Raw genomic sequence first — 23346 nt, 5'->3', positions numbered from 1 at the left:
TGTTGTGGGCAGAAGCCAGACTGTAGGGGGTCGAGAAGGTTGTTGTTCATGAGGTAGCGACTCATTTGGTCATGGACAAGGCATTCGATGAGCTTGGAGGCAAACGGGAGCAGGGAGATGGGTCTTAAGTTCAAACAGGTGGGGTCTAGTGAGGGTTTTTTGAGTATGGGGGTAACCAGTGCATGTTTGAGCAGGGAAGGAAAGGTGCCGGTGGAGAGGGAGAGGTTGAAGATGTGGGTAAGGGAGTGGAGGATAGAGTGGGAAGGTGGTAGCAGTAATTGTGAGGGGACAGGGTCCAGGGAACAGGTAGTGAGGTGGGCCATGGAGAGGAGTTTATTAACTTCATCTGTGGTAACTGGGCAAAAAGAGGAGAGTGTTGAGTGTGGCGTTGGACCTGTTGTGTTGGGTAGGGGAGGAAGTTGAATGCTGGATATCTCCTTGCAAATTGTGTCGATTTTGCTATTGAAATGGTTGGCAATCTGTTGAGCGGTAAGCAAGTTGGTGGGTGGGGGCAGTGGGGTGTGAAGTAAGGAATTAAGGCTAGAAAAGAGTTGACAAGGTTTGGATGAGAGGGTTTTGATGAGAGTGTTGTAATAGGTTTGTTTAGCAGTGTGGAGGCAGGAGTTATATTTGAGAAGGGCAGATTTACAGAGGGTAAAGTCTTGCAGGGACTTAGATTTACCCCATACTCGCTCAAGAGCATGGCTGTGTCTCTTGAGACTTCTGGTGTCGTCTTTTTGCCAGAGTTGTGGCAGACAGGGCCTTGTTCTACGTGTAGAAAGAGGAGCAAGTATGTCTAGGGAGGATGATAGCATGTTGTTGTAGATGGAAGTGGTTAGGCCTGGGCAGGACAGGGGTGCGATTTTGTCATAAAGGCCATCAGTAGCAGAGTGAAGAAGGGAAAGGGTTGAGGTTGCAAAGGTTTCTGCGGGTAGTGGTTTGTAGGTTGGCAGCATGGGATATAGGAAACAAGGAGAGAGTGAAATGGATAAGGTTGTGATCAGAGAGAGGAAAGGGTTTGTTAGAGAGATTGCAGGGGGTGCAGTGATGGGAGAATACAAGGTCGAGAGTGTTACCATTGGAGTGAGTGGTGGTTTGTGTCCATTGTGTTAGGTTAAAAGAGGAGGTTAGGTTGAGTAGTTTAGAAGTGGTAGCAGTATTAACATTAACGTGCAGTAAATTAAATGGGTGGCCAGCTGGCTGAAAGGAAGAGCAGCCCAGCCATCGCAGCTGCCTGGGACAGGTGGGTGGTGGGTGTCACCCGGGTGTGGCCCATACCTCCCTAACAATGTCACTGCCCACCCCCAATGTGATGTCACTTCCGGTATCAATCAGGGGTATTTTCGCGATTACTGATACTCGCAAAAATGCTTAGTATCGGCACTGATGTAGGTACATGAGCTCTTTTAGACTCCTTTCACACTGGGGCGGGGACGGTGTCGGCGGTAAAACACTGATATTTTTAGCTGCGCTTTACTGACAATTTCACTGTGCTATTCCGCTGCTAGAGGGGCACTTTTACCCCCACTAGCGGCCCGAAAAAGGGTCAAACCCACCGCATAGTGCTGCTGCAGCAGCTCTATGTGGGCGGTATAGCCACACTGCCGCACTGATTTCAATGGGCAGGAGGGGTCCTTCACCAGTCCAAAGATGCTGATAGCAGGACTTTTTTTACCATCCTGCCAGCGCACTGCTCCAGTGTGAAACCCCTCGGGGGCTTTCACACTGGAGACACAGCAGCAGCTTTTTCAGGGCGCTTTGCAGACGCTATTTTTAGCTCTGTTGCGCCTGCAAAGTGACCCAGTGTGAAAGGGGTCTTAGAAACCTAATGGTACATTATATGGCCTCCCTGACTTCAGTGGGAGCACATGAAAAAACAAGTTTTGTGTGTGTTATTTAGGCAATCCTAAAAAAGAGGTCTATGGACCTGCTCCAAAAAGCTCATGTATGACACTTCATTCCTAAAATTGCACAAAAAGGTAAAAATTCTGAATTGCCTAACGTACTCTAACCTCAAATGTGAATGGGGGTAAGAGTAGGACAATGGCACTGATCCCTGAGCTCAGAAATCTAGATTTCTGTGTAGAGTCAGGATAGAATAGAATTATTTCCTCCAACAGTCATTTTTAATACAGTACATTCCCACTTACATGTGTTTTGTTACCACATTATGAATATATTTCAAGCAAAAGAAAGCATTTACTGAATGTGAAATGACTTGGACTAATGAGCTAAGAAATTGGTGAGAAAATAAATAGAAAAATAGTGGAAAACAATATATTAGGAATTGCCTTGTGGCTTGTAGCAATTAGTCTGTGGACACAGCTGGGAGCTATCATTTGTTGCTGGTTATTGTTAAAAAAAATTCAGACTGTTTCTGCAATCACATAAAAAAGTAACGCTTTCAAAAGTGTGTAGTGTGCTTGATTTTCAACAGTGTCAAAAAAGGAATGAAAATGCATTTGCAGGCAGTTCAGTGGCCAAATACCAGGGTACCCCCAGATTATTTTAGAAACTTGTTAAACTAAATGACTGCACTGAAGAAATTCTTGCCCATTCCTATTTTTCCATAAGATTTAAACTGTTTTGAGTTCCTTAAGCTTTTGGACAGATGGAGGAGGAATGGCCCAATGAACACAATAAGTTGTCATATAAAAGAAAACACACTGTCTATGCCAGCCATAGAAAACCAGGGTTCCTTGGATCCCTGGGGTCCATGCAGAGATTGCTATGGCTTCCTGAAGTTGTGTCTGAGTGACCTCCTATTTAATGGTACCTGCATAGTTCTCGGACCAGTGCTACATGGCAGAGCTAGCTATATGAACTTTTTAGCTTGCCTGTAAAGGTGACATTCTGATCACCACTGTAAGGGGGCTTTCCACCAGTGTAAGGGACATTTTGCCACTGACCACCAATGAAATGGTTATTGCAAGAGTTTGAGATCTTAAATGTTTTTTAAGGGTTTTTCAGGTTGAGAAAGGCTAGGCTATGGGGTTGATTTACTAAGACTGGAGAATGCAAAATCGGGTGCACCTCTGCATAGAAACCAGACAGCTTCCAGGTTTTTAGGTAAACCTGCACCCAATTTTGCACTCTTCAACCCCTATGCCTTTGTGGCCCAGGTACAACTACACCCAGATTTCTTGTACTGGCATAACAAGGGGGAAAAAAAGGAAATATCTCTCCAAAGAAATCATAGACCAAAATAAAGATCAAATCAAGAATAAAAATGCTTAGGAGAATTCGGTTGGTTGCAGGCTGGCTGTGGAGTTGAGCTGGGATTTTTTTTTGCTTTTGTTTGACGTGCGTCGCCCTTCCATGTGCTCCTTGCTAAGAAGGCCAGTTATAGTTGGGGGCAGTGCGCAGTTGTTTGTAGTGAAATAAAATCAGGTTTAGATGTCAACTTTCCCCTACTGGCTGGAGTTACTCTTTTTTTTTTTACAAATAGTGAAGTTGCTCCTTAGATTAATTACTTTTCCGCAAATTATTTTATATCAGCAGGACAACTTAGATGCTGTTCCCGTCTTGTTGATTGACCATAGGAATAGGTATCAGACACTAAATTATAAGGTAAGAAGTAAGGCAAGGCCAGGAATGACCCCAAAATAGTATAATATTTTATGTACAGTGTATAGTGCAATACCACCTTTGTGTAAAACATGATGATGTCATCAAGTTTTTGGAGAGGATTTACTAAAGGAAAGTAGGTTATTCACTTTACAAGGGAATTTGCCCCAGAACTTAGTTCATGAGCAATGACAACTTAGTGAAGCTCTGCTGACTTCCATCATCCATACATCTGCAAACAAAAAATGCTAAATGTTTTTTTTTTTTTTTGACGAGCTTCCGAAGTTCTAAAAGGCCCCTTCTGGGTATGGAGCCACAAGCATTTTTGACCTCTTGTAGTGAGAGGGCATGTGAGCTGGTAAGCAAGCCTCTCAGCCTTTAGTGGTGGTGTTGATACACAGAATCACAAATCAAGGTGGTGGATGGTGGTGATACTCACTAGGAATATCAGTATTTGTCACTTGTGGACTTTTTATTCCTATTTTTATTTCATTTAACTAGCGAAACACAGCATACGTTATACAATATTGGGACTGTGCTGATATCTCACAGATGAGTTGCTGCTTGTATCACTTTTTTACATTGTTTTATGTTGTTAGACATCTAGCATGGTTATTTCACTTTTATTACAAATGTGGATGGGGTGAATGTAGTGTACAATCAGTTCTAAAATATCAAAATTCTGACATACTAATTACACAGAATGGGGTGAAAAATGCAATAACTTATAGCCACCAGTCAGAGATCACTATCCTAAAGGCAGACCAGAACAACATGAATTCTTACTGGTTGAGTACGGTAATTAATTAGCTAAATTAGTAGTAGTCATGTGTTTGACGTTAGTGTAAATTTTGACATCAAAGTAAAAACAATACAGGAAAAGGAAAATTGACAACAGTAATTACAAAAGAAAATAATTTCTGTTGCCACTTTCTTAACTGGTTAATATGACTACACCTTTTTAATAACCTTATGCAAGGAAAAATAGTTTGCAGTAATACACAGGTAATCAGTTACATGTTGCCTTCTAGGAACATAGACTAGTTGAACAGATAAATGATCTGGTTACTAATATTTAACTTATTAAGTAAAGCGTAAAGTGCCGATATTTGCAGCATGTTATTAAATAACTTCAAATATATGTTGTTACAGTGTACAGTCTAGAATATGGTGAGTGGACACCTTGCTCAACATCATGTGGAAACATGGGCTCTCAAGTCAGAACACAGCACTGTGTGAACTCTGAAGGGCAGAGGGTGGACAATTCATTGTGTGAACATCTTCAGCCATTACCAGCCATTCCTCAGTCATGTAACATACAGGACTGTCCAATAAGGTGAGTCATTTGATCATTGACAGTTTTCTTTAGGTGTGAGATTGTATGATAACTGTAATATAGGGGACCCGAGAAAACCAGACACCCACTTCTAAACTAAACAGTTTGTATTGTTCTTAGAAAACAGTTTTCTTTAACAAATCAAACACAAAACAGTGCATAATTCTGGAATATTGAAAATAATACCTCGGCTCACCACCAGTATACCAGTCCCATACCTGGGTTAAGGCTCCCATCTGCTTCAAGGCACAGGAAAAGCCACAGGAGCTCAACACATAATGTTTAAGTTGCAAGACAGTCCACACTTTCTCACAGCTGTGAACTACTACACTACACCTAACAAACAGGTGCTGACTCCTTCTTGTTCCTTTTCAGGCCTTCCCTGCAGGTGGGTTAAACCTATTAAGACCAAGGTCCCTATAATCAGAGTTGGAGGCTCTTTCCCACACAAAGTCTCTCCAAGTCTCCGAATTCTGGAACCCATGTCAGTACTTACCAATCTTAGGCAAACTCATCCTGCATGGGTGAGAATGCTTGAGTACTCCCAAATTGCTATCCAATCATCCCCCTTAAAGGAACCACAACCCAAATAGCATACCTGCCATCCAGGACTCATCCTGTACATAATATCATCTAGTTATATATATTTTTTAACACAAAACTGGCGTCTCACCACCTTTTCCAATAAAAAAATTGACAGTACTACATCTCAAAGTGTCTTCCCAGTAGCTTTATAGCCCTTCCTGACCAGGCCATTTTTTGCGACACTGACAATTGTGCAGGCTGTGCGATGCTTTACTCAAATAAAATGTTTAATTCTTTTCCCACAAATAGAGCTTTCCTTTGTTTGTATTTGATCACCTCTGCGTTTTTTACTTTTAAACAAAGAACAATCAACTATTTTTTACTTTCTGCTCTAAAACACATGCAATAAAAAATGTAAAAATCACATTTCTGCATCAGTTTAGGCCAATATGCTACATATTTTTGGTAAAAAAATCCCAATAAGCGCATATTGATTTCTTTGTGTAAAAGTTATAGCGTCTACAAACTATGGGATATTTTTTTTTACTAGTAATGGTGGTGATCAGCAATAGGGATGAGCTTCGTGTTCGAGTCGAACGCATGTTCGACTCGAACATCGGTCGTTCGTGTGTTCGCCGAATTCCGAACGTTTAGGCCGTTCGCGGCAAAATTCGTGTGGCCCACAATGCACTGCGATGGCGCAATGCATTGCTGTCTCACGATTGGCCAAGCATGCCCTGTGACCCCGCATGCTTGGCCAATCGCAGCGCCAGCAGCGAGGAGAGCAATGGTTGGACACAGGCATCCTGCCTGTGGCCAATCATAGCTCAGCCTGTGTAGTGCACGCCCCACACTATATAAAGCCGCCTTTCAGGCGGCCTCGTGTAGTGTTTGTTAGCATCTGAAGCAGTGGGTGTTCTGTGTACCTTCAACACAGTTACACACCAATCGTTTTTGGCTGATTTACTATTTTGCTCTTGTGTAGTGGTTACTGTCTGTGCCCTGACCGCAGTATACACCACTATATTCACCTCACCTATATAGCTAGTGATCTAGCTTTAATAATAGAGCTTGCAGTCAGTAGTGTTAGTGCGTGCTGTCTGCGTGCTCTGTACCCAGTACATACCACTATATACACCTACATAGCTGTTCTCTATTTGAGCCCACTTGCCATCTGCAGGAGTTATTGGAAGTTGTGCTGTGCTTCCAGCACAGCACAGTATACATCTGTATATACCCCTTTAACTCTGCTGTTTTCTGGTTATTGTCTGCGTGCCCTGACCGCAGTATACACCGTGATATTCCCCTCACCTATATAGCTAGTGGTCCATCTTTAACAATAGAGCTTGCAGTCAGTAGTGTCACTCAGGAGATAGTGCGTGCTGTGTGCGTGCTCTGTACCCAGTACATACCGCTATTATCCACCTACATAGCTGTTCTCTATTTGGGCCCGATTGTCATCTGCGGGAGTTATTGGAAGTTGTGTGTGCCTCCAGCACAGCACAGTATACATCTGTATATACCCCTTTAACTCTGCTGTTTTCTGGTTATTGTCTGCGTGCCCTGACCGCAGTATACACCGTGATATTCACCTCACCTATATAGCTAGTGATCTAGCTTTAATAATAGAGCTTGCAGTCAGTAGTGTTAGTGCGTGCTGTCTGCGTGCTCTGTACCCAGTACATACCGCTATTATCCACCTACATAGCTGTTCTCTATTTGGGCCCGATTGTCATCTGCAGGAGTTATTGGAAGTTGTGTGTGCCTCCAGCACAGCACAGTATACATCTGTATATACCCCTTTAACTCTGCTGTTTTCTGGTTATTGTCTGCGTGCCCTGACCGCAGTATACACCGTGATATTCACCTCACCTATATAGCTAGTGGTCCATCTTTAACAATAGAGCTTGCAGTCAGTAGTGTCACTCAGGAGATAGTGCGTGCTGTGTGCGTGCTCTGTACCCAGTACATACCGCTATTATCCACCTACATAGCTGTTCTCTATTTGGGCCCGATTGTCATCTGCGGGAGTTATTGGAAGTTGTGTGTGCCTCCAGCACAGCACAGTATACATCTGTATATACCCCTTTAACTCTGCTGTTTTCTGGTTATTGTCTGCGTGCCCTGACCGCAGTATACACTGTGATATTCACCTCACCTATATAGCTAGTGGTCCATCTTTAACAATAGAGCTTGCAGTCAGTAGTGTCACTCAGGAGATAGTGCGTGCTGTGTGCGTGCTCTGTACCCAGTACATACCGCTATTATCCACCTACATAGCTGTTCTCTATTTGGGCCCGATTGTCATCTGCGGGAGTTATTGGAAGTTGTGTGTGCCTCCAGCACAGCACAGTATACATCTGTATATACCCCTTTAACTCTGCTGTTCTACAAAAAAGGCATCTGCAGGAGTTAGTGGGTGTTGTGTGCCTCCAGCACAATATAAACTACCCAACCACTGTTTTACCCAACTCCCTTCAGGCCATTACCATGTCTGGAAGGCCAGCAAGGAGAGGCAGACAGGCGCGAGCCGATAAAAGAGGGCAAGCAGGCTCTGTGTCTAGAGACAACAGTGCTGGTCGTGGACGCGGTGCATTGTCATCAGCACGTGGCCATGGGACATGCTTGTCCTTCTTTTCTGCAGCTGGACATGTTGAACCGCAACATGCCAACGACTTGGTAGAGTGGATGACCAAGCCCTCTTCATCCTCCTCATCCTCTCTCACCCAGTCTCAGGGTAGTAGAAAAGCAGCTGCCAACACATCGTCGTCCCTCCTCTCAATGTCATCATCAGTGACTCCTTCCCTAGACCCACCACGTCCTCCTGAGGAGTCTCCTGAACTCTTTGAGCACAGTGTTGGGTACATGCTCCAGGAGGATGCCCAGTGTTTGGTGGGCTCTGATGATGACACTCAGCTAGAGGAAGGCAGTAGCGTGAGCGCAGAGAGAGAGGATGCTCAAGAAGCACAGCAATCTGGCAGTCATGTTCCACAAGCTGCAGCATACTGCCAGGTTTGCTACAGCGATGAAGAGGGAGGGGATGATGAGGGCACTGACTCCACGTGGGTGCCTGGAAGGAGGGAGGAGGAGGAGGAGGAGGCACATGTCCAACGAGGCAGGATGCCCTCCGGGGGCCAGCTTAGGGGCAGCACACCGACGGAATCACACCGCAGAGCTCCGCCTGCGCAGAGCGCTTCCTCTGCGCGTTATTCTAAAAGTTCTTTGGTGTGGGCCTTTTTTGAGACGAGTGCATCAGATCGCACCGCTGCTATTTGCAACATATGTCTCAAGCGTATCTCACGTGGCCAAAACATCAGCCGCTTGGGCACCACAGACATATGTTGACCTGCCATGCAGCTCGTTGGCAAGCGTACCTGAAAGACCCACACCAAAGAACAAAGCGGACCTCTCCTTGCTCCTCATCAGCTGGCATCTCTAACCCCACTAGACCTTCAGTCCTCTCTGAAACCTGCTCTGAGAGGAATGAAGGTGTAGAATTAGGTGTGTCACAGCCAAGTGCTTCCGGGAACTCTGCTAGTGGTACATCCACATCCGATTATAGCAGGCAAATGTCCCTGCCCCAGCTGCTGGACCGGCGGAAGAAGTTTACTCCCAGCCATCCACATGCCCAGCGGTTGAATGCTAGCTTGGCTAAATTGCTAGCACTTCAACTGCTGCCTTTTCAGTTGGTAGACTCGGCCCCCTTCCGTGAGTTTGTACAATGTGCGGTTCCTCAGTGGCAGGTCCCCAAACGCCACTTTTTCTCACGGAAGGCGATTCCGGCTCTCTACCGGCATGTGGAAGGCAATGTCCTTGCCTCGCTGGACAGGGCGGTCAGCGGTAAGGTGTATATTACCGCTGACTCATGGTCCAGCAGGCATGGACAGGGACGTTACCTGTCTTTCACGGCCCATTGGGTCACCCTTCTGGCTGCTGGGAAGGATGCAGGACAAGGTGCAGTAGTGTTGGAGGTTGTTCCGCCACCACGCCTCCAAAATGCTACTATTGGTTGTGACACACCTCTCTCCTCCACCCCCTCCTCTTCTTCTTCCTCCATGGCCTCTTCCAGTGCTCTGTCCTCAGAACCAGCGGTGCTCCGTAGGCGTTGCAGGGGCTACGCAAGTACGCAGGCAAAACGATGCCATGCCGTGCTTGCGCTGGTTTGTTTGGGGGACAGGAGCCACACTGGGGCGGATGTTTTGTCAGCTCTGCAGGGGCAGGCCGAGAGGTGGTTGACGCCACGCCAGCTTAAGCCAGGAATGGTGGTTTGCGACAATGGCACCAACCTCCTCTCCGCCCTCCGACAGGGACAACTGACCCATGTGCCCTGTGTAGCTCACGTCCTTAACCTGGTGGTGCAGCGGTTCTTGGGCAGGTACCCCGGCTTACAGGATGTCCTGAAACAGGCCAGGAGAGTCTGTGTGCACTTCCGCCGATCATTTAATGCCTGTGCTTGGCTGGCTGAGCTCCAAAAGGAGTTGAACCTGCCCAAGAACCGCCTTATATGTGACATGCCCACCAGATGGAACTCAACATTGGCCATGCTGCAGCGGCTGCACACGCAGCAGAGGGCCATCAATGAGTACCTGTGCAACTACGGCACCAGGACAGGGTCAGGGGAGCTTGGTTTTTTTCTCACCACGCCAGTGGGGCATGATCAGGGATGCATGCACTGTCCTGTCACCGTTTGAGGAGGCCACAAGGATGGTGAGCAGTGACAGTGCATGCATCAGTGACACTGTACCTCTTGTCCACCTCTTGGAGCATACACTGCGTGGAATAATGGACAGGGCACTTGAGGCAGAACAGAGGCAGGAAGAGGAGGACTTCCTTGCCTCTCAAGGCCCCCTTTATCCAGACAGTGTTCCTGCTGTGCCACCCATCACACAGGAAGAGGGTGAGGAGGAGGAAGAGGAGGAGGAGGATGATTGTGTCAGCATGGAGGTGGAGGCTGGCACTCAGCATCAGCATCAGCAGCAGCAGTCTTATAGGGATGATTTACAGTCCCAAGAAACACGTGGACTTGTACGTGGCTGGGAGGAGGTAGCTGCGGATCATGTTGTCCTTAGTGACCCAGAGGACTCCGGACCGAATGCCTCAGCTAACCTACGCTGCATGGCCTCCCTGATCCTGCAAAGCCTGCGGAAGGATCCTCGTATTCTTCGGATCAAGGAGAGGGACCATTACTGGCTGGCCACTCTCCTTGATCCACGGTACAAGGGTAAGGTTGCCGACCTTATCTTGCCATCGCAGAGGGAGCAGAGGATGAGACATCTCCGGAAGGCCTTGCAGAAAGCTCTGTGCAACGCGTTCCCAGAGACTGGGAGGTCACAAACTCCTGGTCCTGGACAACGTGTTGCTGAGGCATCAGTCAGAAGGAGCGGTGGAGAAGGTGGCCGTCTGACTGATGCTTTCAGACAATTTTTTAGTCCGCAGCCCCAAGGTATGATTGGTTCCAGCACCCATCGCCAGCGTCTAATTTACATGGTGCAGGAATACCTAGGGGCAAGGTCAGACTTGGACACCTTTCCCACTGAAAATCCTCTGGCTTACTGGGTCTTGAGGATGGATCACTGGCCAGAGCTTGCACAGTATGCAATTGAGCTACTGGCCTGTCCTGCATCCAGCGTTCTTTCGGAACGCACCTTCAGTGCTGCTGGTGGCTTCGTTACCGATCACAGGGTGCGCCTGTCCACCGAATCAGTTGATCGACTGACCTTCATCAAGATGAATCAGTCTTGGATCACCCACAGCTACCAAGCACCTGAAGCTGATGTAACCGAATAATTTTTTTTGAAATACCACATCCCTTCAAGACTGCCTATGCTGATGCTGAGTGACTGTCCTGTTATGTTGATTGTCTATCCTTTTCCTCCTCCGCTGATATGTTGGAAGAACATTTTTGGTTCTGGGTGATGCCAGCAGCCCAATTTTTCTGCCCCTGTTTAACAGGGGCGTTTAAGTACAATTTTTGATGCAATGCTTTGCAGCAGGGCTAATTCCTGCAATAAAACTAGAGTGTATGGCAGAGGTTGCAGTGTGATGGCACCAGTGCCTAAGGCCCAATTTTTCTGCCCCTGTTTAACAGGGGCGTTTAAGTACAATTTTTGATGCAATGCTTTGCAGCAGGGCTAATTCCTGCAATAAAACTAGAGTATATGGCAGAGGTTGCAGTGTGATGGCACCAGTGCCTAAGGCCCAATTTTTCTGCCCCTGTTTAACAGGGGCGTTTAAGTACAATTTTTGATGCAATGCTTTGCAGCAGGGCTAATTCCTGCAATAAAACTAGAGTATATGGCAGAGGTTGCAGTGTGATGGCACCAGTGCCTAAGGCCCAATTTTTCTGCCCCTGTTTAACAGGGGCGTTTAAGTACAATTTTTGATGCAATGCTTTGCAGCAGGGCTAATTCCTGCAATAAAACTAGAGTATATGGCAGAGGTTGCAGTGTGATGGCACCAGTGCCTAAGGCCCAATTTTTCTGCCCCTGTTTAACAGGAGCGTTTAAGTAAAATTTTTGATGCAATGCTTTGCAGCAGGGCTAATTCCTGCAATAAAACTAGAGTATATGGCAGAGGTTGCAGTGTGATGGCACCAGTGCCTAAGGCCCAATTTTTCTGCCCCTGTTTAACAGGGACATGTAATTACAATTCTTGATATAATATTTCACAGGAGGGCCCCTTCCTGTGCCCACCCAGAGTAACGGTGAGGACTTATAGTGTTGTGGCACCAGCACCACAACCACCAAAGGTCAATTTTTCTACTACTGTTCAACAATGGCATGTAATTACAATTCTTGATATAATCGTTCACAGCAGGGCGCCCCAGCGCCCACCAAGAGTCACTTTGAGGGCTTACAATGTTGTTGCAAAACCAACACCTTGTTCCGCCATTTCTGCAGAGCATATAGGGCAGGCCCCTACTTTCAAACATCCAATTTACAAACATCTCCTACTTGCAAACGGAAGGAGACAACAGCAAGTGAGATGAAAAAAGATGGACGACAAAACAAATTATACAGGGGTGATAACCCTTCCCTATGTTTTCCAAAAAGCTTAAAAATAGTTTTTTTGACTGGAGCTACACTTTAAAAATGTACCAGTTGAAAATTACAAACAGATTCAACTTAACACAACAAACCTACACAGTCCCTGTCTTGTTTGCACCGCCTGTATACTGCTGTTCTGAGTATATAGGGCCTGGGGGCCACACGCATTTCCTTTTTTTTAATATGGGTACGGGGTTCCCCTTAATATGCGTACGAAACCCAAAGGGGCTGGTAATGGGCAGGGAGGGCTACCCATGCCATTTTTCTGAATGATTTTCAACCATATTGCAGGAACCAGATATAACATTAAAACCGCAAGCAGTTTTAAATGGTGTTATTTCCGTTTAATGTCATTTTGTGCAGGGACTGTTCTAAACACGGGAAACACGTGGCACTTCACAGGCATACTACAGACACCCCCCAGGCACCATATTTAAAGGAATATTTCACTTTTTTTTTTTCACTTTAATCGTCATTAAAATCAGTGCTCCCGCCAAAACGGTAGTTTTTAAAACTTTTTTTTGCAGTGACCCATGTCCCCTGAGGCAGGAGGCAGGTCGCCAAACCCATTTTAGGACAGTATCTTGCATATTAGCCGTTAAAATTAGCACTTTCCAATTCGAACGTTCGAGTCCCATAGACTTCAATGGGGTTCTAACGTTCGTACCGAACGCGGGGGTCGTTCGCAAGTTCTGGTGCGAACCGAACCGGGGGGTGTTCGGCTCATCCCTAATCAGCAACTTATAGCGGGACTGTGATATTGGGGTGGACAAATGGGACACATAACTGACACTTTTGACACTTTTTTTGGGGACCAGTGACACTAATACAGTACTGTACTAATGACACTGGCAGGGAAGGGGTTAACATGAGTTAACCTCCCTAATATTTCATTAGTTGCCTCGCTAATATTTCAATGTAGTAGTGGGGTGCTTTTAATAGTGGAAGACATGGATTGGTATTCCTGCTTTACAGAAACACAGGATCCACATCTTCTGTACTGACAGAGTGACAATCTGCCTTGTTTACATAGGCAGTGTACCGAACGATCAGTGGGTTCCAGTGGTGATCATGTTCATGGAACCCACTAATTTTCTCCCGCTGTGTAAAATCACAGCAGGAGAGTGTGGCGGCATGCACTCGCACCTAAAACCTGGAAGTGCAGAATCATGTATATATGTGTGATTATACACAGCACGGCCGCCTTGTAGTAGGGATGGGCCCCATGTTCAAGTCAAACGTAAGTTTGACTCGAACATCAGGTGTTCGATGCGTGTTTGATGGGTGTTCAATGTGCCCCATAATGCACGTGCATTGAAGGCTGATGATTGGCCAAAGCATACACCTGACCTGTATGCTTTGGCTAATCACAGCACAATGAGCCATGATTGGAAAAAGGCAGGGTGCGTTTGGCCAATCATGGCTCAGGGGCTAAGTCCACACCCCACACTATATAAGGCTGCTTACACGGCAGCTGTGTATAGTGTTTATAAATGGAGAGAGATTAGGCAGGTTAGTTGGTGGATTGAGTGTGCAGTGAGTGTAGTGTATATAATCATACAGTGTAGAATATATAGTGCACTCAGTGTAGTGTATATAATCATACAGTGTACAGTATATAGTGCAGTCAGTGTAGAGTATATAATACAGTGCAGAGTATATAGTGCAGTCAGTGCAGTGTATATAACGTAGTGCACAGTAAGGGCAGTCAGTGTAGTGTATACAACGCAGTGCAGTGTATATAGTGCAGTCAGTGTAGTGTATATAATGCATTGCAGAGTATACAATACAGTGTAGTGAAGTGGTTAAGGGGAACCCTATGACAGAATTAAGAAAAAAACAGGTCCTTTGGGTCTGGTATAGATTTTAAGTGCAACTCCACACCAAAATTTAAAAAAATTGGTGCAGGGTCCCTCAAAAATCCATACCAGCCCTTATCCGGGCAAGCAGCCTGGCAGACCAGGAAAGGCAGGGACGAGTGAGTGCTCCCCCCCGAATCATACCAGACCGCTTGCCCTCAACATGAGGAGGGTGCTTTGGGGTGCCCCCCAAAGCACCTTGTCCCCATGTTGATGGGGAAAAGGGCCTCTTACCAACAGCCCTGCCCGGTGGTTGTCAGGGTCTGTGGGTGGGGGGACTTATCGAAATCTGGTAGCCGGCCCCCAGTCGTCGTCCCCCATTCCTGGCCTGCCAGGCTGCTTGCTTGGATAAGGGTCTGGTATGGATTTTGGGGGGGGACCCCAATTTTATTTTTAGTTTTGGCACAGGGTTCTACTTAAAATCCATACCAGACCCAAGGGTCTGGTATGGACTGGGGGGGACCCTAAGCCATTTTCTTTTCTATTTTTTTTTTCATCTATATTGCCAAGAGTCGGAAATACATTACAGCCGTGAGCAAGTTTAAATTACATTGTTTTCCTTTAGAAATGTCATTATTGCTTCGGCATGTTCTATACATTGTACAAATGCACCCTTTTTCAGGCAGACTAAGAAGACCCCCAGTCATGATATAAAACTACAGTATCTCACAAAAGTGAGTACACCCCTCACATTTTTGTAAATATTTTATTATATCTTTTCATGTGACAAAACTGAAGAAATGACACTTTGCTACAATGTAAAGTAGTGAGTGTACAGATTGTATAACAGTGTAAATTTGCTGTCTCTTCAAAATAACTCAAAACACAGCCATCACTGTCTAAACCACTGGCAACAAAAGTGAGTATACCCCTAAGTGAAAATGTCCAAATTGGGCCCAATTAGCCATTTTCCCTTCCTGGTGTCATGTGACTCATTAGTGTTACAAGGTTTCAGGTGTGAATTGGGAGCAGGGGTGTTAAATTTGGTGTTATTGCTCTCACTCTCTCATACTGGTCACTGGAAGTTCAACATGGCACCTCATGGCAAAGAACTCTCTGAGGATCTGAAAAAAATATTTTTTTCTCTACATAAAGATGGCCTAGGCTACAAGAAAATTGCCAAGACCCTGAAACTAAGCTGCAGCGCGGTGGCAAGACCATACAGCGGTTTAACAGGCCAGATTCTACTCAGAACAGGCCTCGCCATGGTCAATCAAAGAAGTTGATTGCATGTGCTCAGCGTCATATCCAGAAGTTGTCTTTGGGAAATAGAGGTATTAGTGCTGCCAGCATTGCTGCAGAGGTTAAAGGGGTGTGGGGTCAGCCTGTCAGTGCTCAGACCATACACCACACGCTGCATCAAATTGGTCCACATGGCAGTCCCAGAACGAAGCCTCTTCTAAAGATGATGCACAAGAAAGCCCACAAACAGTTTGCTGAACACAAGCAGACCAAGGACATGAATTACTGGAACCATGTCCTGTGGTCTGATGAGACTGAGATAAACATTTTTGGTTCAGATGGTGTCAAGTGCGTGTGGCAGCAACCAGGTTAGGAGTACAAAGACAAGTGTGTCTTGCCTACAGTCAAGCATGGTGGTGGGAGTGTCTTGGTCTGGGGCTGCATGAGTGCTGCTGGCACTGGGGAGCTACAGTTCATTGAGGGAACCATGAATGCCAACATGTACTGTGACAAACTGAAGCCGAGCATGCTCCCCTCCCTTCAGAGACTGGGACACAGGGCAGTATTCCAACATGATAATGACCCCAAACACACCTCCAAGACGACCACTGCCTTGCTAAAGAAGCTGTGGGTAAAGGGGATGGACTGGCCAAGCATGTCTCCAGACCTCAACCCTATTAGGCATCTGTGGGGCCTCCTCAAACGGAAGGTGGAGGAGTGCAAAGTCCCTAACATCCACCAGCTCTGTGATGTCGTCATGGAGGAGTGAAAGAGGACTCCAGTGACAACCTGTGAAGATCTGATGAACTCCATGCCCAAGAGGGTTAAGGCAGTGACGAAAAATAATAGCGGCCACACAAAATATTGACACTTTGGGCCCAATTTAGACATTTTCACTTAAGGATGTACTCTCTTTTGTTGCCAGCGGTTTAGAAATTAATGGCTGTGTGTTGAGTTATTTTGAGGAGACAGACAAATTTACACTGTTATACAAGCTGTACACTCACTATTTTACATTGTAGCAAAATGTAATTTCTTCAGTGTTGTCACATGAAAAGATATAATAAAATATTTACAAAAATGTGAGGGGTGTACTCACTTTTGTGAGATACTGTATATGCCCTACAGATGTGGTGTGAGTGGGTCACAAAGTGGGATTTCAATCATACGGTTGTCAGACTACCAAGAAAGTTATACATGTAGCTATAAATGCTAAAGATAAATTTCTTCACAATGCCTATAGCTATAAAGGTGAGTAATGGCTTGATTTAAAGTACTTTAAATGCTTCTTCAGAACATTGTATATATACCCTGTTTCCCTAAAAATAAGACCTAGCGTGATTGTCAGTGTTGGCTGCAATATAAGCCCTACCCTCCAAATAAGCCCTAGTTAAAGTCCTTGTATGTCTTATTTTCAGGGTAGAGCTTATTTTTGGGGAAACAGGGTAGGGCTTATTTGGGGGGTAGGGCTTATATTGCAGCCATCACCGACAATCACGCTAGGTCTTATTTTTGGGGAAACAGGGTATATATATATGTATATATATATATATATATATATATATATATATATATATATATATATATGTGTGTGTGTGTGTGTGTGTGTATGCCAGCAGAAAATTTAAATGACTCTTGCAGTGTTTGTACTTAAAATGACTAAACTCTAGTTTAAGTATATATATTCTATTCAAGTATTTATTTGTATCTCTATAAAAGTACCTTCTATTGCTCTATCTTGCATGGCAGGGAGTTTTGTCAGATTCATCTTGGCAAATGGAAGAAGCTAGATATGAAGTAAGGACCCATTTTTGCTATAGTTAGCTAGAAAACTAATTAGAGAGGTTGGGGATTTGGTCAATTTTTGGGCCATATTGAATGTATGAAGGCCATGTTTTAGTGTACACATTGAAAGAACTTTTGTTTTGGGAGAGAAAACTCCACCTGTAGTGTTTGAAAGGATTTAATAAAATTGTATGCATATAATTAGTAGATATATTGGATTCCATCATCATATTAGAGATAAAACCCTGCAGCTTATGAAGTTCTTCAAAATGGGTATAAATCAATATTGGGGTATATGAATTATATTCTTCATACCACATAATTTCCATCCAAATTTCTCGTAGCAATCTGAAAGTGGGGCACTGTACATTTTTTGCTATTTATGATGGAGTCACAATGAAGTTGCATGCATTTTAACCTCTCATACCCGTACACCTCTTCTGGACCATATTCATTTATTCTATGAGCCAGTTTATTTGCCAATATTTTTGTCATTACTTTAGATAAAAAGTAAAGCATATATCTTTTTGTTGGGACAAACAAGGCTTTTTTTTATTATGTTGCCTTGCATCAATGATTTTATTGTTTAATGCAAATCGGTAGACAAAAAATACCAAAACTGACAAAAAATCAAAATTTTCTATATTGATAAGTGTTAGTTTAAAAAAATGTATTGTTATTGTAGATAAAAAGTATAATTTTTATTCTGCAATTTGTCCTGTTTTTAATTACTCTAAAATTATGATTTTTGCACAGTACTGAAAGGTTACTTGGAAACAAAATAAATGCTTTTTTTCAACTTTGTCATTTTTTTAATGCAACACTAGAAGCCTAATGTCACTGCTCCACCTTATTAAGTCAGAGAACAGTTTGAATTCATTGAGAAAATGCATAGCAATCTCTGAATAGTAACCATGCTGAGTGGCCGACCTCCTGTGTTCACAATACAGCAGGGCAGCTGCTCGGCATGGTGGCATAGTGCCTACTACAGTGAAACATATCCCGTTGATCTGCAGATGAATGAAACAGAGTGGATGCATAAATAACAATGTTACTTTGTATCTTTCTTTCTTGTTTATAAACACTGTATCACATCTACTCTATTTACACAACTCACTCTGTCATTTTGACCGCTAGGGGATGCCAGTAAGGGCAGTGATGGGGCAGGACATATTGTACTACACATATAATGGGGGAGATTTACTAAAACTGATGCACACTGTATCAGGTACAGCTGTACATAGTAACCAATCAGCTTATAACTTCAGCTTGTTCAATTAAGCATTGCCAATAAAACCTAGAAGATGATTGGTTAGTATGCACAGCTGTACCAGGTTCTGTGTTCATTCGTTTAAGTAAATCTCCCCCATTGCATACCTTGATGAAGTTTTTTGGGCATGCCCAGTGTTTTCATCTGGCTAAAAAATTGTAGGAGATAATAGATCCCAGGCATTTGTACTTTACAAAGCTTTTGCCTGATAAAACATTTGCTGTATGTGTATTTTAGCTGTGTATTTGGCTGGAGTTGCCCTTTCACAGGATATCATTTATTATTTTTGTAGATGGGCCACAAGTTCATGGTCTGAATGTTCTGCCTCCTTTGGCACAGGATTCCAGCTCAGACAAGTGGCGTGCCAACAACTAATGGCAGATGGTAGTGTAAAGGTGCTGGCTTTAAATTACTGTGGACTCACCAATCGACCAGCGGCAAGGAAGCCTTGTGTGACTGATGCCTGTGTGGACTGGGTTCCTCAACCTTGGGGACAGGTAAAAGTCAATGAGATAGACTTGTGTTAGCATATACAGTATGTCAACAAAAATTCACGAGATAGGGTTTTTCTATGTTTACACTCGTGCAAGAGAAATTCAGGTGGAATTTGATTTGCTGCTGTGGTCAACAACACACACTTATCTTTCCATTAGAGTTTAATACTTGAGGTTCAATGGGATTTCTGAATACATTGAGTTTTTTTTTTTTTTTTTATGTTTTTCTTAAAGGACAACTTCACCTTTAGTGAAGTTGTTGTTTAATAAATACCCCTCTCTGCTGAGTAAGGTCCACCTGGTATCATACTTACCTTCAGCCCATGCTCCAGCTTTTGCTTCTCTGACATTGTCCTTGACAGGTCCTCTTGATACCTAGTTTAAGTGCTGCAGCCCAATTCATTTCTATGGATAAACCATGCTCATGGTGGGCACCAGTGATCCTTTGGAGTACAACTTACCCATAGAAATAAATGGGGATTCGGCATGCATGCAGTTCGAAGAGGACTTGGCCAGAACCATTTCTTAGGATCAAAGAGGAAGGTACGTGTTATAAAAAGTTGTCTTCAGGGGGTGGGGATTTATTATAGTGGAAGTAAACCTTCCCATTGTTTCTGCTATTTGGCCTTTGTTTGATCTTCAACTGCCATGGTGCTGCACATGTGATCAGTTATGACACCAGCTATTTAATGATTTGACAGTTTGGTTGAGAGCACAACCAATGTGTCCAGCCCTGGTATGTGCCAGGAATTTAACTGTTTTTTGAAACTGTTAGTGTCGGTTATCACTGAGGCAGCACGACTTGCAGCGTGACTGCCTCAAGCGACCTGGACACGGACGCTGCGGTGACTTGCAAAACAACTTCTCTATAGAAGTCAATGCAAGTCGCCTCAAGTCACCCCCAAAGTCGTACAGGAACCATTTTCTAAGTCAGAGCGACTTGTGTCACTCCGATTAGAATGGTTCCATTGTACAGAATGGGACGTGACTTGTCAGGTGGCTAAGTCGCCTGACAACAATTCGTCCTAGTGTGAACCGACCCTTAAATCAATGGGTTTAGTTCCACTTTAAAGGACAACTTCACTAAAGGTGAAGTTATCCTTTAAAATAATGTTTGTGCTATTTTTATAGCACTTATTCTATGTATAAAGTGCTCTGTCTTGTAATTTCATTATTATTTCTACATGAACAGTAAAAAGGATTATATGTGCCTTGTCCTCCAATCAACAGTTGGATGTTGTTAACACTACCTAATAGGATAGACACTTGAAGGAGTATCTGAGGACCTTCATTTGATATACAGCTACAACAATAGAGAGCAGCAAACTTTTAAAAATAAACACAGACACATTCAATTACAGGCTTGAGGGATGGCTTAATCTGAATCATCTGTGTTCAATACCAACTTAGATCTGGACTCTTGATCACTACATGTCCTGCTGTATTTGTAGTAGATCTTTTGCACCTTGTCTTGCAGCTCACTAAATCCCAGCTTTTTTTTTTCCTGTGTACAATGACTGTATATTAAATCCATCAAAATTGTGTACATTGATCTAACACAAACATCCAATAATATACAGCCTATTCACACCTTGTAGAAAGGGGTATTTATCCAATAGCATGTACCAGTACTTGAAAGGATGTAGACAATATTCAATTCATGATGTTTTTGTGTATGGAAATTTACTTTAGAAGTTTTTCATTATAGTGTATTTCATTAGGGACCTGAACCAATCCAAACATCAATGTGTAACAGTGTTAAACCACCTTGGCAAAGGCAGTGCATGAGTAAGACCGCTTGGCTCCTATTATGCATCTTTTGTTGGTAGATGGTTGTGTATAATTAAAAAACACAGACCAGAGCTTAGAGCAGACTTGCCACAGACGTGTGTAAAAAATCAAAACAATTATGGAACTCTGCAGAAACATATACGTCTTCTTTCAAGTTCTACAGGAAACACCTTAGTGGAATCTTTAGCCAGCTACATTTAAATTTTAACTAAACGTTGACCAATATATTGTCGTGCATTTCCAATTATTTGTTTTAGAGTTTAATTCAACCCCCCTCCTTCCACCATGTTAGAAAAATTACAAAGGCAACAGAGATTACTTCTTAAACCTGCTTCTGGGTAGATCATGTGGTGCACAGTGCAAAATCCATGCCCATTCCTCCAGAGGCTTTCATAAAAGTAGTTTGCCAGAAATTGAAAGATGGTGGCACTGTCTATAATAAGTGTGCTGCTTGCCAAGGATGAGCATCACAAGATTCTATTATTGGATAGACATGTGCATTCGTTTTCGTCCGAATGCATTTTCGTCCGAATTTCAGCTATTTTCGTTTTCGTTTTGACAAACGATAACGAAAGCACAAAATCCGAAAAACGAAAGATCCGACATAAATAAATGCTTTATTTTCGTTTTCATTGTTACAACAGTTCGATATAGAATAGGAGATTCGACATGACTCTGACAACAATCTGTGTCTATAGAACCTGTGTTCGAATGTGCTTAACCTTACCTCTATTAGTCCAAGATTATATAGAGAAAATATTCGACAGAGAAAAAATATTTGACAGAGAGAAAAGATTCTGCAAGATACTGTCCTAAAAAGTGTTTGGGGACCCGGGTCCTGCCCCAGGGGACATGTATCAATGCAAAAAAAAGTTTTAAAAACGGCCGTTTTTTCGGGAGCAGTGATTTTAATAATGATTAAAGTGAAACAATAAAAGTGTAATATTCCTTTAAATTTCGTAGGGGGGGGGTGTCTATAGTATGCCTGTGAAGGGGCGCATGTTTCCCGTGCTTAGAATTGTCCCTGCACAAAGTGTCATTTATGCAGGAAAAAAAGTCCTTTAAAATCACTCGCAGCTATTATGAATTGTCGGCTCCGTAATACAGAGAACACTCATTGAAAGTCATTGATAAAAAAATAAATAAATAAATAAAAAAAAAAAAAGCGTGGGGGTCCCCCAAATTCAATTACCAGGCCCTTCAGGTCTGGTATGGATATTAAGGGGAACCCTGCCTCAAATTTAAGAAAAAATTTGACGTGGGGTTCCCCCTAAATATCCATAACCAGACCCTTCAGGTCTGGTATGGATATTAAGGGGAACCCCGCGTCAAATTAAAAAAAAAATTGACGTGGGGTTCCCCCTAAAAATCCATACCAGACCCTTTATCCGAGCACGCAACCTGGCAGGCCGCAGGAAAAGAGGGGGGGACGAGAGAGCGGCCCCCCCTCCCTCCTGAACCGTACCAGGCCACATGCCCTCAACATTGGGAGGATGCTTTGGGGGTCTGTGACCCCTCAAAGCACCTTGTCCCCATGTTGATGAGGACAAGGGCCTCATCCCCACAACCCTGGCCGGTGGTTGTGGAGGTCTGCGGGCGGGGGGCTTATCAGAATCTGGAAGCCCCCTTTAATAAGGGGACCCCCAGATCCCGGCCCCCCCCCTGTTTGAAATGGTAAGGGGTTACAAAAGTACCCCTACCATTTCACAAAGAAAGTGTAAAAAATGTTTAAATAAAACAAACACACTTTTGAAAAATTCCTTTATTAAAAATAAAAAAATAAAAAAAAGATTCCAGCGGCGGTAATCCACTCTTGCTATCCATCGACGGACGGTCATATCTCCAGCGATGTCTAATATCATCCAGCGCAGCGCAGCATCCTTCTTCTGTCTCCGTGGAGGAGACACTACAGGCATTCCGGCGGCTGACGTTTGTTATATACGGAGGGCGGGGCCACCCGTCACCTGACCCCGCCCCCCTCTGACGCAAGGGGAAACCCGGGGTTCCCTGTGACGTAGGGGTGACCCGCACCCCTCTGATGTAACACAGGCAGGTTTCCGTTACATCAGAGGGGGGCGGGGTCACCCATACGTCACGGGGAACCCCGGGTTTCCCCTTGCGTCAGAGGGGGGCGGGGTCAGGTGACGGGTGGCCCCGCCCTCCGTATATAACAAACGTCAGCCGCCGGAATGTCTGTAGTGTCTCCTCCACGGAGACAGAAGAAGGATGCTGCGCTGCGCTGGATGACATGAGACATCGCTGGAGATATGACCGTCCGTCGATGGATAGCAAGAGTGGATTACCGCCGCTGGAATCTTTTTTTTATTTTTTTATTTTTAATAAAGGAATTTTTCAAAAGTGTGTTTGTTTTATTTAAACATTTTTTACACTTTCTTTGTGAAATGGTAGGGGTACTTTTGTATCCCCTTACCATTTCAAACAGGGGGGGGGCCGGGATCTGGGGGTCCCCTTGTTAAAGGGGGCTTCCAGA

At 44.2% G+C, this 23346-nt stretch overlaps 1 protein-coding gene across 1 annotated transcript in view; it reads left to right on the top strand.

Annotated features, from left to right (window-relative positions):
• ADAMTSL3 (ADAMTS like 3) overlaps positions 1-23346 on the top strand; it is a 712540-nt gene that overhangs the window by 671632 nt on the left and 17562 nt on the right. The window contains exons 27-28 of the mRNA XM_077470182.1: positions 4720-4903; positions 18863-19067. Coding sequence (XP_077326308.1) covers positions 4720-4903; positions 18863-19067 — 389 coding nt within the window. The remainder of the gene's footprint in view (positions 1-4719; positions 4904-18862; positions 19068-23346) is intronic.

The sequence above is a fragment of the Lithobates pipiens genome, unplaced genomic scaffold, assembly GCF_037356315.1.
Source record: "Lithobates pipiens isolate NorthernLeopardFrog02 unplaced genomic scaffold, aLitPip1_a1.2 Scaffold_8, whole genome shotgun sequence".
Taxonomy (NCBI): Eukaryota; Metazoa; Chordata; class Amphibia; order Anura; family Ranidae; genus Lithobates; species Lithobates pipiens.
The sequence above is the reverse complement of the archived record's forward strand: the minus strand, read 5'-3'. Positions and strand labels throughout refer to the sequence as shown.